At 40.2% G+C, this 18275-nt stretch overlaps 1 protein-coding gene across 11 annotated transcripts in view; it reads right to left on the bottom strand.

Annotated features, from left to right (window-relative positions):
* The window catches only part of WWOX (WW domain containing oxidoreductase), a 934084-nt gene that overhangs the window by 629219 nt on the left and 286590 nt on the right, over positions 1–18275 (bottom strand). Inside the window, exon 9 of one of the 11 annotated variants that reach the window (XM_044760886.2) lies at positions 15061–15939. The exons of the other annotated variants lie outside the window; for them this stretch is intronic. Within the exon in view, the coding sequence (XP_044616821.1) occupies positions 15826–15939 (114 nt within the window). The 3' untranslated portion in view covers positions 15061–15825. Of the gene's footprint in view, positions 1–15060; positions 15940–18275 lie in introns of those variants that run through there. 11 annotated transcript variants of the gene reach the window in all.

The raw sequence follows: 18275 nt of genomic DNA, 5'->3' as shown, positions 1-18275 counted from the left end.
TTTCACATCTTTTAACTAGGCACCTTTCATCCAAAAGCCCTTCTGCACACTCCATGATATGCTTCCAGGGAAAGTCTAGCTTAATACTGAATGGGGAACTTATCACACCATCACCACGCTGCCCTGCGGAGCTCTGCCGTCTCAGTTTCAGAACCCTGGGCCCTTTCCTCTTCACTGTTTGTCTGCATTCAGCCTTTCTCCAAGTGCTGTTGTGAGGAGATGCATTTTGCAGCCTAAGAGTCTGGTTTTCATAAGGTACTTTGAGCCATATTTTCCTTGTTCTTCTGCTCCTAGATGGAAAACAAATTGCATAAGGAAATGGCTTTATAGTACCAGTCCTTAAATATTTTACAGGCAGAAATCTTGGTGGGTGGTTTGGAGGCTCAATTACCCTTCTCAGTAGAGGGTATAAATATCCCTGAGGGTTTACATAACAAACTCGAGGGGGGCGGGGCGGGGGGCACTCCCCGCCACTTAAAACTCTCAGTATTTACATCTGCCTCTGAAACCTATGACTCAATGGCATTTGAGCATTCACAAAAGAGTAAGGCCAGCGCGACTGCACAGGTGTTAAAACAAAAGCAATCTATCCATCTACTTATCTATGGAGAGGCACAGTAAAGACAGCTAAGTCGTTCACCACTATTAGGTATAAGACATGATATTGAAAGTTGCTCTCTTGAATATGGTTTCTGGGGGAGAAAAACAGGTGAAAAGGGAAGTCTTTTCAAGTGTTAGCTTCTTAAAAGGAAAGAGTCAGAGCAGATCTGTTATAACACAGAATTAATTGGCCATGGGGTGTTGTTAAAATCAGAATATGGATTATTACTGCACCCTGCTCTACTTCATTGGATCCATCCACAACTCTTTAAAGTAAATACTATTATCCCCACTTTATAGATGAGAAAACTGAGGCTCAAACAGTTTCAGCAACCTACCCTGGGTCAATGAACTAGTGTAGAGCAGACATAGGATCTGTACCCAGGTCTGTTTTAGCCCAGACCCTGTGCTGTTTCCACTTTATCATGCTGTTTTCTCTAACTACCAGGCCACAGGATTACTAATGTCTACAGAGAAGGGAGGACTTCTAAGAGGAGTCGAGAATGCCCCTACGATGGTGCTCCTATCCACACTTCTCCCTTTTGCTATTGATAATATAGAAAAAAGAATAAGGCAGCCAGTATGATCGGCCAGCACTGGTGGAGCCTCACAGTTTGAAAAGTCCAGTGTTTGGCTCCCCATGGAGGTAAAAAAAAACAACAAAAGGCAGCCCAGAAGAGCAATCCTAAGCTTAAGGAGATCTGCCCTGTAGAAAAGAGAAGCTGGACAAGGAACAGGTAGAAAGACACAGAAGAGTGAGGATCCAGTGCAAAAGGAATCCTTGGGTACCCAGAGGCTGGGGCCATCAGACTTTCTGAAAGATATCAGTTCTGATTGGTGGCTTAGGAAGGAGCAGAGAGAGGATGGATTTTTTTCAAATAGAAAGGAAAACATATCAATAGACATCCTCGCCGAAAACGTCAATTCCTAAAGAAGTGTAGGAAACAAACAAACAAAAAGAAAATGAATCCAAAGGTGGCAAGAGTCAGGGTGACTGATGTCACTGAGTCAAGTCATTTTATATCCAGAAAGACAGGGCACTCAAAATATTCCAATACTATTCACAGAGTTATATGAAGCATCTTCTTCTAAATCCTAAGAAAGGGAGGAAGAAAGTCTCAGTGCTATGTCTATTTCAAACTTTAATCAGAACTAATTTCAGCCCCCTTTTCCTTATAATTCTGAACAGAGGGAAAACAGACATTAATTAAGCAAAGTTTTATCTCTTTTTACTCTAATGAAAGCCAAGTTACCGCTATATTTTTCCCCAAGATTTTTCTCCACTTAATGAAGACATTATCCCCGAGTTTTCAAAGTCACTTTACAAAAGAGCATTCAATAGCCATTAAAGTCAGTTTAAACTAAAAAGTCTTTTTGAAGTCAATAAACAATCAAAGAACAATGAAAAGAGAGCCTTTGATCCTTTCTTGGTCTAAAGTCTTTAATTTCTGTTTTAATCTACAAGATGTGTAAGTCTTGTATTCAAATGTACCTCACCTCTAGAATATAGTAAACTTGAATCAAGTGTTTGTTTTATAATCCTCTCCTCAAAATATGTATGCATGTGTGTATATGTACACATATGTATGTGTGGAAACATGAATGTGTGTATATCACACATGCACATACATACATGCTACATATCTTGTTAACATGGATGGAGGTCAGCAGGAAGTTCTCCACTAGAAAGGGAAGAGAAAAGTTTTAAAATTATTTTCATTCCACTTCTTTGAAAATTAAAAAAAAGGAAAATGGAATCTTTGGCTTTGAAATTCAGGATAAGATCAAAGACTATAATGCACATAGATTTTTCAAGGTATACATTATTAATAACACAGGCAAACACATAACTAATCAATAGCGTGGTCGAGAAATGATAAGGTAAGCATGTGTCTCTGAGGCTCTGTGCATAACACCATGCGGGGCAGGGACTGGGTTCCCTCTCTAAGATCTGTGTACCCGGGCATTACACGCGGCCCAATCATTGCCTCGCGTGCTACAGTGGTGGGATTGTTAAGTACAGATGGAAGAAAAGGAAAAAGCAGCTTAATATTGCCCCATGTGCCAAAACGTCTTTCCTGTGCGTTAATTTCTTTACCTCTTTATTCAGGTGAAATTCACGTATTATAAAATTTAGAAGTGTATAATTCAGTGGCATTTAGTACATTCACAATGTTATGCAGCCACCACCTCTAGTTCCAAAACATTTTTATCTCCTCATAGAAGACCCCATACCACTTAGCAGTTTCTCCCCATTCTCCCTCCCCACAGCCCCTGGCAACTAGCAATCTGTATTCTGTCTCTATGGATTTTCCTATTCTGGATATCTTACATAAATGGAATCATAAAATATGTGACCTTTTGTGTCTGAGATGCTAGTCTGTTTTATTTTAAAAATAAATTAAGCCCATCTGAATGCCACTCTGATTGTACAGATCAGTTCCTTAAAGAGAAAAAAATCCATGAAATGTAGAATACTTTAAAAAACCATAAATTGATTACACTACTAGTGCCCTCTGATGACAGGTATTATTTACAAGGAGTATTTATATGGGGAGCTTATTACCAAAACAGGCTGTGTAAGTGGAAAATATTAACACATTCCTGGAAGGCATGTTAAATTAAGAGATTATGGGTCCATGTGGTTATTAGTGAAAAGGCACATTATTCAGGGATATTGTCCCAACCTCTGAGCTTGGAGTCATGGGATAAAACAGACAGTTCTTTAACAAATCTTCCCTCAAGGCCACTTAAGGAAATGACATGGTAGGCTGAGTGGTTTTTAGACCTAAATCAGTATGATTTCCAACCCAGATTATTCATCCACTTTAGAAATGAGAATTTTTATAATTCCACTTCTCCTTTCCCTGATTTTCCTTACTGAAGGTCCAACAACGTGTCCTCAAATCAGAATGGAGAGTGCAATGTCCATTTGTCCAACAAGGGGACTGAATGGGGACCCAGACAGAAATGACTGGGAGGGGCAGCCGTTGTCAGACCTTTAGAGAAATGCCAGGCCTCCCCAGGAAGAATGGGGCAGAGCTTCTGTATTTACAGATAGAGGGGGGAGTACTGACAGATCTGGGTTCCAAGCCTGCCTTTGTTTCTGATGTGATCTTTAAACCCAGCTTTATCATCTAGAAAATGGGGATTACTATGGCAATTAAATGAGATATGGGCACACAGTAAGCACTGAATCAATTCTAGTCACCTGGCACTATGATTCCTCTTGTCACTGGGTGGAGTTGCTCTGTGTGGACCACAGGAAACAGTGAGCGGGGACTTTTTGCTATGCTCTCAATTAGCTCTTTAATCCCTACCTTTCTAGCTTGCTCCCCAGCCCCCTTGCTCCCTTCGACCCTCCTTCTCTCACTCCACCTCCTCTCTCTCTACCCCCACAACTTCTTCCCTCCTTTTTTCTTTCTTTCCTTTCTTCCCTCCTTTCCATTCTGTTTAGTATTAAATTACCAGTGTGCCCCTTGGCCACAATGCTCTGTAATGAGCCTTACACATCAGCATTCCTTATGCCACATCCTTCTGAAAGATCAGTCAGAGCCATTCCCAGCCCCCTGCCAGGCCCTCAGTGAGGCAGGGGTACTCTGATCAGCTCCATTTACTCCACAACAGGCCACTGCCTGTGCATACTAGGTTCTGATCTCCAGACCCACAAGCGGATATTTGAGTTCCATGGGAGGGAGATCCCCTTGACGAAATGGCAGCTCCACCACTACTACAAATTGAACATGTCTGTCCTGAGGCCCAAGGCCCATACTGGAAAATCGGGAGGTCTGAACTCATCCTTTTTAATAGCCAGGTGACCCTCTGCAAACCGGGCCCCGTTACACGCTCCTTTAAGCTCTTCACTTGACCATAAACCCTAACTAATGTAACACACATGGGCCCTGGGGTGAAGCAAGTGTTAGAATTGCCAAGTTTTACAGACCAGGGTGAGAACCCGATGACAAGGCTTCGCCCAACAGATTCTACAACCACAGAATCAAAAAAGATGAATTGAGAACCTACTAGGTACCAGATTACTAAAATGCGTCCATGCACATTGTCTCATTATTTCATCTCATTGTTGGCTCAAGTCATCGTGCAAGCCTTACTCCACTCAAACAATGCAAATGACCAGTCACCTCTGTTTATCAATAGCGACAGCCGCTCAGCATGTCTGGACAACACTACATAGCTTCTTCCTTTATGAATTCATAGAATAATTATGCTGCAGAGCCTAGAAAAGTCTCCAGCCATGTATACATTTGCAGCTGGACACCTTGTTTTTCAAGGGTTGCCCTTTTAGCCAGCCTGGCATTTCATTAAGCGTCTTTTAAGAATTTCTTCAATTAGCCTTCCCCATGAATGGACACCACCTACACACACACCTACACACACACCTCAGACATGGGCGTTGCACTTGAAATATCCCTGTGCATCCAGAAAAACGCCAATCTCAAATGCAAAATTCCCCAGGGCCACATATTTATTTTCTTTCATGTTTTCTTTCTGGCAGAGCAAGACCAAATCCGTTACTGTGAACACAGAATTGCAGTGGGATATGGATTTGACACGAGGCAAATACCTTCCCTTTGCAAAGGCAAATAAAACAAAAGTTCAACGAGCCTCAAAGCCAGTGTGCATAAATGTCAGGGCACCTGGAAAGAGGGGAGAGATCAGAGGACATTTATGAAATCACGGTTCTCCCAGGGCGGTGGGAAAAGGTTATCATGGTGCCTTCCGAGGGGGGCAAGTGCTGGTGCCCAAGAAAAACAGCAGGGCCAGGGCAAGACCCCGGGAAGCAGCCATGGTTTGGATGTTCTCGGTATGAGTGTCCCCGCGCCCGCAGCCTCGTTTCCCAGAGCTAATCAGGGGAAACGGAACTAGTCCAGGCGGCAGGGCGAGTTTACAACAACTGACAGTAACTATAACATACGCCAGTTTGTATTAAGATGTTATTGCACCTTTCCAGTTCTAATCACCAATTATGACTCTATTACTCCTACTTGGCAGTTCATCTGCTCCTGCCTCCACTAAGGGCGACTTGGAGACGGACCTCTGATCTCCCAGTTCCACTTCAGTGAGCGCTCAGCACGGCGGCTGTCATCTGCAGACACTGAAGAGGTAAGGCATCGCCTCTGCTGAGATAACTGTACCTGACCTTACAACAATTTACTAAGGAAATACCTGCTTAATAGCAGTGTGAGTACACTTTCCTTTACGCTCGCCCCGGCACTGCAAATTAGCGACAACAGGATAAATCTATGGCCAGCTCACTAGACACTTCATTAAATCACTGTTCTCTTGCCTTGTAGCGCGCTAATAGAATCACAGCCCTCGTTAGCTACTGAATAAAAGATCAATCACACACTTTGAAAGCTCTTGCTACCAGCTTCCAGAGGAAACAAGGCAAAAAAAAAAAAAAAAAAAGGAGAGTGAGCAAGAGAGAGAGATATTTAGGATCATCGCTGAGATTCTGAATGGCCTCGCTGCAAGTTGCTTAAATTACCTTTTCCACAACTGGCTCCAACTGCAATACTCAGAGGAACTTGTTAAGCCTGCTTTCAAGAGCGGGACTCTAATATATGACTGCTAGACCCTGGTCAGAAGTTCATAATGTGCATATGTAAAAAGGTACTAAATTGCCTGAGGGCTAAAACCAGAGGAGTTTAATTGTAGCAAAATGCGGAAAATGGTCTGTTGAGGGTCCTTCTATTGGGAGACTGCTGGCTTTGGCTGATTGAAGTACAGAACATAAAAGCCTTACAACAATATTTCCTTAAATGCTGGGGAAACTGCCAGCAGTTGGTATTGCATGAATGTTGTGGTTAAAGAAAAACATTTTCCTCCCCTAAAATAAATAGAGTATTAAGAACCGCTCCAGCCCATAATTCTAAAGCATGACGGAAAAAGGGAGGGCTTCACGATAATAAATAAGGTATAATTCACAGGGCATGTCCAATCTCTTCGCAGTGTATTTTTACGTGGGGCACATTGGAGGTATTCAGGCATGACCTGTAAGGGGTTTTGGACTGAACGGCTCTGATTTTGAAAACAGCTTTGTGCTGAAATAACAGCTGCTCCGGGCTGCCTGGCCCGTCAGTGGGTTAGCCATACCCATGTGGGGATCCTTGCAAAGGGCCCTGTTGGGCTTGTCTTTATTTCTCCTTTCAGAAAATGAGATCTCGAGTCCCAACTACACACACATTTGGCTTGTCTGAATGGGTTTCTTAGGCCCAGAATTCTCTACCTTCCCCAAATACATTGCCACTTTTCTTCCCCCCCTTTCTGGCCTTTCTAATTAGTTCCTCATTTGAGTAAATGATAATGCAAGAGCAGTGGGTGGTGACTCAGATGCTAGGAGGGCCTGTGTTAAAATAGAGGACACCCAGGAGAAACCAGAATTTGGTAGGTGAGCTCTCTGATTTAAAAGAAGTATTTGTGAAAGTAAAAGTTTTCATGGATTGTGAAATAGGCACTCACGCCATTTTATCAGGTTTTTAAAAAATATATCAAACATGGAATTCTGCACATTTGTGGTAGCACCACACTCACATGAAGGCAACATAGTAACGATCAGCTAGTTTGAGGACCACCAGTGCTGTGCCCGACGCCCACTAGTGAAGTATGAAACTCAGGCTGTAGCATGGATTGCATCTGTGGCGAGAATTTGATAAATGAGATTAGCAACATCCACATCCTTACTGATATCTGGCATCAGCATTATTCTCCAAGGAAAACACTTCTACACTTGCAGTGAGATGCAAGTGAGGCTTCCTAATATAACAGAACAAATTAAAAACTCAACTCAAATAAAGCATCAGTTTAATAATTAATATTGACTTGCTCAAGGATCACTCCACCTTGTAGGTCCGATCTTTGCTAGGTCACGTGGATTGGTTCACAATATATAACAGTTCATATTTTAAAATGGGTCAAATCTACTCGTTGGTCTTCAAAGGCAGGGATGTAGCAGGTCACTGGACATGTCTGTTTTCTGTCATGGCAGTTTTCTCTCTTACAAATCGCAAATCTGAGTTATTCAGGCTGCGCTCTACAAAAGGAGCAGGCAGCTTCAGAACGGCTAGTCCAGATTGATCCCCGCCCTATGCTCTGTAAGGGCTGGAGAAATCTGTGCACTGGAAGCACAAGTATTTAAGGAGGAAAGGAGAGAGAAGGCCGTAGAAAGAATTCACTGAAAGATAGCTTATTAAATTGAAAACATGAAGGAAAATACAGAGCACAAACTGGCCCACTGTAATCAGGAATGTTAAATGGCAGTGTACTAATACGCTACAGTCCTTGACTCCTTCCAGGCCTCAGGTCACATGTCTCAAAGGGCAGGACTGGACCCAGCCTTACAAAGTGTCCCCATCCTACTCCTGACCACAGAGGTTCCCAAACAACGGAGGAACAGGCCAGCTCCTTTCGCAGTAATATTATGCTTGACTCACAACGCCAGTCCCACAAAACCATGCTTAGCCCTGGGATCAGTGACAGAGTCCCCAGCAGGCTTGACATGTATAGGAGCACACACTTACAGAAGCAGTAAGCTGCAATGGGGAGGGGACACACGTGTGAGTCAGATACTCAGCTCTGCCTCTTATTAGCTGTATGACTGAAGCAAGTCACTCAAGGCCTTGATTTCCTCATCTGTAAAGAGGGCATAATACTCAAAACTCAATAGGTCCTGTGGGAAGTAAAGTAAGTAAAACAACATATAAAAAATACCTGCCCTATTGCCTTGCACTCAACAAATGCTTCTTCTCTACCCTCCTTGAGTAGCAACCACGTAACTCTGAAAATAATCCAAAGGACCCTCAAATGAGAACACTAGAGACAGGACCATCCTAAAACATAGTTGTGGTTTTCAATACGATTTCAATGAAAAGCCACGTGAACTCTCTGGGAATCAGAGTATTCCAAGAACGTCTTAATCTATCTGATATTGTCGCCCACACTTAAGAGTCAATTCAAATATGGGAACGAATGAGCCTTATTATAAGTTAATAGAGTGCATTTAGATGCATGTTTACAAGCTGATTACCCAGAACCTATTGAAAAGCACGAAAATGATGTTTGTTACTCATTGCTTCCCTCCTAAGCCAGCTTCTTAAAGACATACAGAAGACTTCAAATGCTACCTTGAGAATACATGGGTGGCTTTTACTTTCTAAGGTAACTAACTGACACCACACCTGTGTGACAAGCATTTCCATTTCTACATTGTTGCAAGTAGATCCCACCCCCAACCCAGCTCCATAACTGAAAAGTAAGGATGAATTCTTATAAAAAGACACAATGAATGTGCTAAGTGATAGCAAAGAAGTTAAAGTCAAGGGAGCAAAGTGACATCCAGGAAAATGATGGCATTCAACTTCATTCCTGCTGAAAACACTGTGGTTTAATACCACTCATAAAAGTGTATACTAAAAGATCCTAAAAATAGTAATAATAATAAACTAGCCCTGATTTTAAAACCATCAGCAAAATCCCCATCACCCACAGATAGAGCTGCTGTGTGGACCGGGTTTTACAGACACTAGAGAAACACAGCTTGCTGCAGGGTTACCTTCCTGGGAAGCGAGCAGCCTGACTTTATGAATATTCTGTGTCATCTCCATACTCGGGGGTCCCTGTGTTTACCTCTTGGCACATCGCAGGAGCCTGGAGTCCTGCAAGCCAGTGGTTTCCAGCTGAGTGAGTAAAGGCAGCAAACACACTTGATTAATTCAGAGAGAGAAGAGAGAGCCAAAGTGTCTGTTTAGTCCTCTTCTGAGAGAAAATTACTTTGGATTTACATAAAGAGAAACAATTAGGTATTTCTCTGTCTCTCAAAATATTCTTTTTACTTTGCTTTCTTGAATTTTCCTAACTGTGTATGTCAATAAAAATACGTATACAAGGCAAGCAGATGTCTCGTATGATGGCAAATCTACCTGTGACATTCCAAGCTCTATCACCCACACACACCCCCATAGAGCTTCAGAACCCACCCTGGTTAGAAGCTCAGGAGCTGTGGCTCTTTGTCCTGGATAAACAGAAATTACTGAAACCGAGAGGTAAAGAATCAAAATGAAATGGCTTCTAGAACTGAACAATGTCAATCTCTATAGGCAACAAAGAAGTATTCCAGTTACTACGCAGCTAGACTTTGGGATCATTAATTAATAAAAAAGGCAAAATGAGGGCAAGCTTATCAAAGACGGTTCTGAGATGTTCCGAAGTCAGTTTAGAGGAGCCTTGTCATGGAGCAATGGGTTAAGAGAAAGTCATTCATTATTCTATTACACACAGTTTCTTGGGATTTTAAAATTGTCTTGCAATTTTTCATTTGTAACATCAAGTAGGCCTTCTGGCTGAGTGAAAATGCAAATAAGTCACTGATATTATTTTTAAATACTTAACTGCATTTAAATTAGAAGATGATTTCCAAGAATATCCATTGGCGAGTATCAGCAGTCTGTAAAAATGGCACAGACAAGTGCAGAAAGTAAATTTTGCCCCATAAAAAGCCATTGATGCCTGATAGCTTCCAGTTAAACCATGCACCATAAATACTTGCATGCACATATTTCAAAGAAAATGTGAAGAAAAGCAAAACTAAGTGAAATGGTAGATATCACACATGACCACAATGGCTGGAGAAAAGGAAGAAGATGAAGAGGAAGAAGAGTAGGAAGTTGCTTCTCATGATGAAAGATGAAATCCTGGAACATCATGGGCCCTTCCCCTCAGGAGACACAGATTACCAACTAACTGAAGTGTAACACAATGCTTAACTGCTAGACAGCTTTGAAATATCCAGTTATGCAAGAAATATGTATTCATTCAAAAGACTAGAGATGTCACGTCAGCTAAAACATGAAATAGGTGGAAGTCTCATAGTGCAGTGAAAACTGTCTTTCGGTGTGAACTTGAAACGGTCTCTTGACATTTCAGGGTTCAGTTTCTTAATCTCTAAACTAATGGGCTTATCCTAGATCATCTCTAAGCTTATGACAAACTGGCTGCCTGAGACTGCTAAGGGACGCCTCCATTCATCCTACTGCTTGGGAATCAGTTCGTCCAAAGTCATCTGCTGGCTCCATTTGGATACTGTAATCCATCAGTTGACTAATATTATCCCTCTAGGTTATAATTAACAGGAGTGACTAACCTGGGAAAACTTCAAGTAGTCATGTAAGTGAAGTAAATTAAATACTGAGGTGAGACAGGGAATGGAAATTGTTGGAAATTAAGGCTTTTTTCCTCGCTGGACCTCATAAGGATGTACTAATCATTCCATCACTTTATTTTTTCATATTCTACAAACTAATTCCACCCTGAGCCTACACACAGGTGAAACATAGCACCACCTATCAGTATCTGCCAGTATTCACGTGAGTTTATATATGTATTCCTGGGTATGTATACATATATAAATATAGCTAGACATATACATTTTTTAATGTCACAGTCCTTCTTTTATTAATTCTAAAATACTAGGTGGTTTACATTCTGTTTATTTTTCAAATGCTGAATAATATTATTTTAAATGACCATATATGCTATATGTGTAAGATAAAAAACTTTAAAAAAGTTTAAGTCAAACATTGCTATACCAATTAAACAAAATAACGAATTGATAGGTAATGGGAGAAGGTAAAACAAATACTGAAACAGAGTCTGTAGACCAAGTTTGACAAGATCAAGCAGGGCACCCTTCATCTCTGGGGGATTCCTCAGTTTCCTCACCTGGAAACAAGGGAATGTGACCTCCAGCATGGAGTCAAGAAGGTTCCTGAGTCCAGTGAAAGCTGCTAAGTTCACATTCCGTTTATATGTACCCTCTGTGATCCCATGAAAGTTATAAAAGCAGAGAGTCTTGTAAGAAGGGCTATTAAGATTTCCCAAAAGAAAGGTTAGTATGTGGGAGAAAAAAAAAAATGTGACTTCAAAAAAAAAAACAAAACAGGTTTTATATTTTCATCCACTAATTTGGTGGAATTCACTCTCACTCACTCAGAACAAATGTGCAAGTCATGAAGCGACGTTTGTAGAGTGAAGCTCTGTACCCTAAGAAAGACCTGTAGTTAGTCATTACTTTGAAAGAACCAAGAGAACAAATAGCAAACCTGGACTGAATGAAAAAGTGTTTTGCCATTTTATTCAAAGTGGTGAAATGGCAAATTTATAGGAGAGCTTTTGCTACCCCTGGATAATCCTGCTTTGGAAGAGCCGTCATCTGAGATCTGAGGAAGGCCCTGGAAAGGCCTTTAACGATGACAACAGTAACAAAACAAACAAAAAGGGGCAGACAAACACACAGCCAGAGAGAACATTACCAGTCGGTCTGAACATATGCCACCTCCCCTAAGTGCACAGCAGATTACAATCGTAGGATGGGCACACATTGTATGACACTTCAGCGTCGAATAAACCATCCTTCCAGTGGCCTCGTTCAAGACAGTGCTTGCAGAAATGCTGCCAGCCCACATGGGGATGTGCATCTTCCCTGTTCACAATGCAAGTAGCTCTTTATAAGGATGATCAGTCAATGCTGTGTGCGCTAATTTGATAGTTCTGTCATCACACGGCATTGCAAACTTCATTACATATTTTAAATCAGGTTAACATGGTTTGTTAATGTTGGTATTCACTAAAAGACCACAGCTATTTAAATAATGAATAGGCATGATAATTTTTATACATATTATAGAAGTGACACGTGGATATTCTAAGTATTCTCTTCTCAGAATCTATCTTACATCATTCATTCAGTGTCAACAAAAAGATATATTAAGATGTTTCTGAGATGCTACAGATTCACAATTCTAGTAATTACTTTTAAAAATGAACAACATACCTATCTGAAGGAAAAATTCTTTAAATTATGTTAAAATATAGTCCCATATCACCTCTAACAGATATCCCTAAGGCAAGAATTTAATGCTCCTGCTTTAAAAAAGAAAAGACAGGATAATAATTTGCTATGCACTAAATAAAACTTAACTATCAGATATTTTCCTTTACTTGTTTGTTTGTTTATGCACGCATGTATATATGGGCATGTCAACAAATTCACCCACAAATGAACGTATTCTTGCCCGTTTATCTCCCATATTCAGTTAACACATCAAAAGTTGTTTCTACTTCTACTTCTGCAATATCTGGAGCATCATTTCTCTTGCCTCCTGGCCCCCAAACTGTCTTTGTACAGGCCGACGAAATTTCTAAAAGGCCAACTCTTTCAGCCTCTCTACTGGTCTCTGTGCTAAAAATCTCTTCACTTTCCTGCTGCCATAAAAATGGCCTCTCTGAAGCCCAGACATAACTTGGAGCCAACAGAGGCCACGGGTAGTAGGGATTTAGAGCTTGGGCGCTTCACTCCACCCCACTGTCTTTTAGTTATATGGCCTGGAGCAGATTATTTATTCCCGCCAAGCTACCTCCATAATAACAGGGAATACCACTCTCAAAGAATCAATGAGAGACATAGATAAGGTACACAGCACAGGTCCTGGCATATAGCAGCAGCTCAATAAATGTTAGATTTTTTTGTATCATCATCATCAATTTTAATATGAGATCATACGATCCTGCATCCTTAGCCAGGCCCCCAGTGGACTCGTTTGTCTTCACCTCCTGCGAGGCTCACCACAAATCCACGTGCATTACTTGAGCCTTTGCTATAACACTCATCCTATTTTGATTTAAAATTTGAAATTTTGTTCATCAAGATATTTTGGCATTAATTTTGATTTTCTGAAACATTGTATTAAAATCTTATTTATCTTGATTACTGAGTTTTTTAGCACCCCCTCTTAATTTTGTCCCTAATCCTAGCCCTACCATTGCTGCAAAGTCTACCTAAATTTTCTCCTTTTTTTGTCTCCATGTTCACCTCCCACAAATCCTTCAAGGCTCAGTAAAGATGTCAGCTCTGTTCCACAACTTCATCTAACTACGCTTGTATCTACCTCCAAGACAGAAAAGCATGTGCCCAGTGGTCCCTACCTCACCTCACTCTAGCATTTTGTATATCTCTGTCCCTTTTAACGCAAGTGCCCAAAGGCCAAGGATAATGACTTACTCACTTTTGCATTTTCTACCCGTTAAGTCAGCACCCGAGGCACTCAGTGAACGTTCATCAGATGGGAGCAGATCGGGCAGTTCTAGAGCAGCAATTTTCAAAGGATAGACCATGATACACTGAATGATGAAGCCAGTAGTGGGTGGTGAAACTGGATCACAATCAGCACTTCAGAAAATGAATACGACCAAGAAGAAAACAGCAGAGGACACTGTCCATAGTCAGAGTATTATTTCATAAAATTTTTGTTTCAGACATATATACACCCACACATATGTATTCTACACACAGACACACGGACACGTATATGCATAAGGATATATGTATTAGGTTGTGACATAATTACTTTGGCAGTAATCAAAAAAAGTTCGAAAGACACTATTCTGAAGAAACAATAGGACATCTTGACCCGTCACATACTATTTGCCCTGCCACAACATAGAAAAGGCAAAAGTTCCAAAGTCATCCAAGTCTTTGGAAGTTTGGGAAAGAATCAGATTAGCAATATGTACAGAGACCAATCCTGGGTGACTGAGAAATTGTAGAATATTGGAGTGGAATTGCTGAGGAATTTCTTAGGTACTAGCGAAGAAATAAGTATCAGTCTTTTATCAAATTAATAACATATATTTCTGGTTGAAATATTCATCATAAACATATATGGAAAAAAATCAGTCCTGGTAAAAACGGTTTCAGTAAAAATAAAAATTTTTAAAAAGCTGCACCTTAACTATCTTTGTACTGTTTAAAAACTTGATCAAGTTATTTAACTGACAATGGAATTCACCCTATAGTAGACTCCCACACACAAAAAATTGATTAGTGTTGATATAGTTCTGATTAAAATGTTTTATTCATCAACGTAGAGTTAAAAAAAAAAAAGCCTCAAGATCAAAATAGCAGGTTGAAATAGCTGGTTTTATCTCCCCCCCTCCTAAACGCATTTTCTAAGTATACATGCCTATTTGCATGATATAACAAACACATTTATTGAGTACTTACTGTATGCAAGCGTCCATGTGCATTACCATCCCTAGCTCCTGTTGACTTTACAAAGCATCTTAAATTAATTGAATACTAAATAGATTAATTTTTCACAGATATATTTAAGATATAAATAGCTCATTGGAAAACAACAGTAGGCATAGCGGAAAGAGAACACTCATGAAACAGAAAGAAAAAGGCCAAAAAAGGAATAAATATACATTTATTAGGACCTTGAAAAATCGTGGTCACATGTATACACATATACAAACACATAGTATCTGATTAAAAGATTTACCAGCTGGGCAGCCGGTATACTGCTTGATAGCAACCAATAACTAGTATCATGTAAATATGAAGAAAAAAGTTGAAAGAAAGGTAAAAGCCTTCCAAAATTCTGAAGACAGGATGTTTTTATTAAAATATCCATTTTTCCAAAGGGTGTTGCATAGTCTTTCTTGTTGAGTGTAGACAACACAGAAATATATCTGAATGTACAGACCACGATAAAGTTGCTTTTGGTCTAGTGTTATTAAGGAATTCCATGGTATATGTCTGTACTTCAACCTAAATTTATTAATTCATATTTGACCTGCTTCCAAAAAGGAGACTTAAGGTGACCTTAAGAAAGAACAAGGTGAACAAAATGTATTAATCACAAAAAACCAGAGCAATTTGGTATGCTAACCGTTAGGGTTAATACAGTTCAAAAAAGCACAAAATTGAACTAGGAGCTCCAACAACACATTTTGTAATTATAATTTTAAAATGAAGCAGAAGGTACTGTGGTAGTTCCACAGAGGTTCTGCTTGGAGCTCAGAGTTAAAGGGCACTTCTTACATGTAGTGGCATGGTTTCACATGTTTTGGGGTCAAATGACAGACAATATCCTCGACAACAGCTTCCTGTACATCCTTAGCGATCAGTAAGATTTCAGAAAGTTTACATTTACTGGTAGGCTACACAGAACAGCAGCATTTCTTGAGTGTCTACTATAAGCCCCAGGGTTGAGTTATGCCTTAATCTTCCAACAATCCATAGATGTGGGAACTAACTATGTCTTCCATTTTACAGAGAAAAAGAAAACTCGAGGCCCAGAGAGGTAGTGTGACTTGCCCACGATGACAGGATCACTAGAAGGAAGGGCTGGGATTTGGAGCCTGGTTTCTTCACTTCAAAGCCCAGACATGGCCTTTATGCCAGATCCCAATGCATTCTTCTTCAACAAAACAGATCAACATGCTCTTCTCAGCTCCTACCCACCTTATGCTGTTGGTAGTGGACTGTGGGAAATAAATGAGATGACACATGGAAGCTACTTAGAACAGCGCTTGCCTGGCACAGGTGAGTCCTAACAAATGTGAGCTGTGGCTTTTGCTCTTATTGGGTGACTTTGTCCTCTAGGCCTGCAGAACATGTCATATACTTATTCAGGGAAAACTCATAGTGAATCTTCTATCCTGCATCAAATACATGTCAAGTCTTCACATCACAGACTAACACGGAGGAATGTCAATGGTCAGGCAGACTTGGCAAAGATAAGCTTAATTTTTAATTTTTAATTATCTTTAAATTTTGGCTTTGGATGAAAAAGGCTTGCACTCTGGGTTCAAATACGAACCCAACAGAGCCTTGAGCCTGGCAATGAGACAAAATGGCACTGGAAGATGTGAGATACACACTTAAGCCAAAGGGGAAAGCAGACCACAGCAGGGACCTTCCAGGTTCAGGAGAAAGGAATCCACTATGTTCCCCTACTTTTTATCCCCAAGAAATAGGCCATCTCATTCCTAATGGTTGGAACAGAGAGGACAAAAAGAGAAGAAATCTCTATTATTTTCATGATTGGGTATATGCCAGAATCTAATTCTTTTGAAATAAGTTGCATTTTTTTTTCCTTTTAAACATCTTCTTAATGCTTTCTTTATAGGAAATGTGCTCAGGGCTAACGTGGAGATTTCAGCCATGCTAATTTCATTTCTTGGTCTTTTATGGTTATCGAGGGTCAACAAAGAGACAACACAGAACACACACAAAAGCCAACAAGAGATGTTATGTTCTAAGACAGAAAAACAGACTTATTGCATTCACCTGCCTAGGAATATTAAAATATCAAAAAAATATTAAAGTTCCCAGATTTTCCAGGTTTTTTTTCTTTCAAAGAGTGAGAATACTAAGAAAACATTATGCAGGTTTCAGTAGTTGATATACGGTATTTTTTTTGGATCTAGCGAATACACTTTTTATAACTTTTCTGTGAAAGGAGGGACTTTCTAGCTCAGATTACTTGGACACTCTTACTGTTTCTTCTTCCCTTTTTTGAGCAGTCAGAAGAGATTTCTTTCAGTACTTCAAATAAATAAGATATCCAGCTGAATAAACACCATACATTCCCGTGGATTACTTTGGCTTCTTAGAGAATATTTCACTTTCTTTTTTCAAAATGTAAATGATTAAAGAGACCCCATCATATGAAACTCAGGGATGAAATGTTCCAAGTGGTGCAGATTCTACACAAGGCAGAACGTGGAGAGGCAGAAGCCCCCACAAGAGCTGGATATTTCACAGGCAAAATTAGAACTCCACTAAAGAAGATACCTTAGTTGTTATACATTTTAAGAGGAGTGGCTTTACAATATAAACACATTCAAAAATCACTCTGTACAATATTTTCTAAAAACAGCAAAGTAAAAGATTTTTTTTTCTTTCTTAGATTCCTACTTAAAAAAGCAAACTCTAAAACAACAAGAAAAAATCCTAAAGACTATACATAGTCTGGAATAAGAATAATATTCTACATGGGCTTTGAAATGATCAGTGAGTCCTATCTAGCTTTATAGTTTAAAAAAAGTCCAGGTCTTTGGTCAATTTTTGAAACTCAGATCAAAACTCGGCAAATTTTCTTTAGAAAGAAAATTTGGGCCATCGACTAACAGGGCTCCCTCTACTAAAGCAGCATGAAAACAAATACTTGACTTTTGGAAGCATAATCCACACGTTTCTTTATTCTTTTCACAAGCTTTCTTATTTAGAGGGCTAAATCTTACCTCTCATCATGAGGCAGAAACGCATAAATATATAAAAAACAAAATGGGTGCATCCGGTACCTCTCTCAGCCCAGAAAGAAGAAAGACAAGTATACAGAAAGGATGCAAATAGGAAAACAGCAAGGAAAGGACACACGTGTCAGTAACAACTGCTACGGCACAAGGCCAAGAAATACCCAGGCCTAGGAGGAAACCTGGCACCATTTACCCCACCAAGAAGCACTAAAAAACAAACAAAACTGAACTTGTAAAGTGGGATAGGCAGCCTCTAAGACGGCCCCTGTGCTTTCTGCCTTCCAGTATTCACCCCACTGTGAAATTCCCTCCCTGTGAATGTGGGTCAGACCCAGTGGCTTGCTTCAAACAAATAGAATGGGCAAAAGTAATGGGGTGTCACTTCTGTGGTTAAGTTACAAAGGACTGTGACTTTTGTCTTGCTGGTAGACTCGATTTCCTTCTTGGCTTATACACTTTGATAAAGCAAGCTGCCCTGTTGGAGAGAGGCCTATGTGGCAAGGACTGAGAGAGCAGCCTCCAGCTAAAAGCCAGAGAAAAAGTGAAGTCCTCAATCT

This window comes from Equus asinus, chromosome 28 (assembly GCF_041296235.1).
Source record: "Equus asinus isolate D_3611 breed Donkey chromosome 28, EquAss-T2T_v2, whole genome shotgun sequence".
NCBI classification, from domain to species: Eukaryota; Metazoa; Chordata; class Mammalia; order Perissodactyla; family Equidae; genus Equus; species Equus asinus.
The sequence above is the reverse complement of the archived record's forward strand: the minus strand, read 5'-3'. Positions and strand labels throughout refer to the sequence as shown.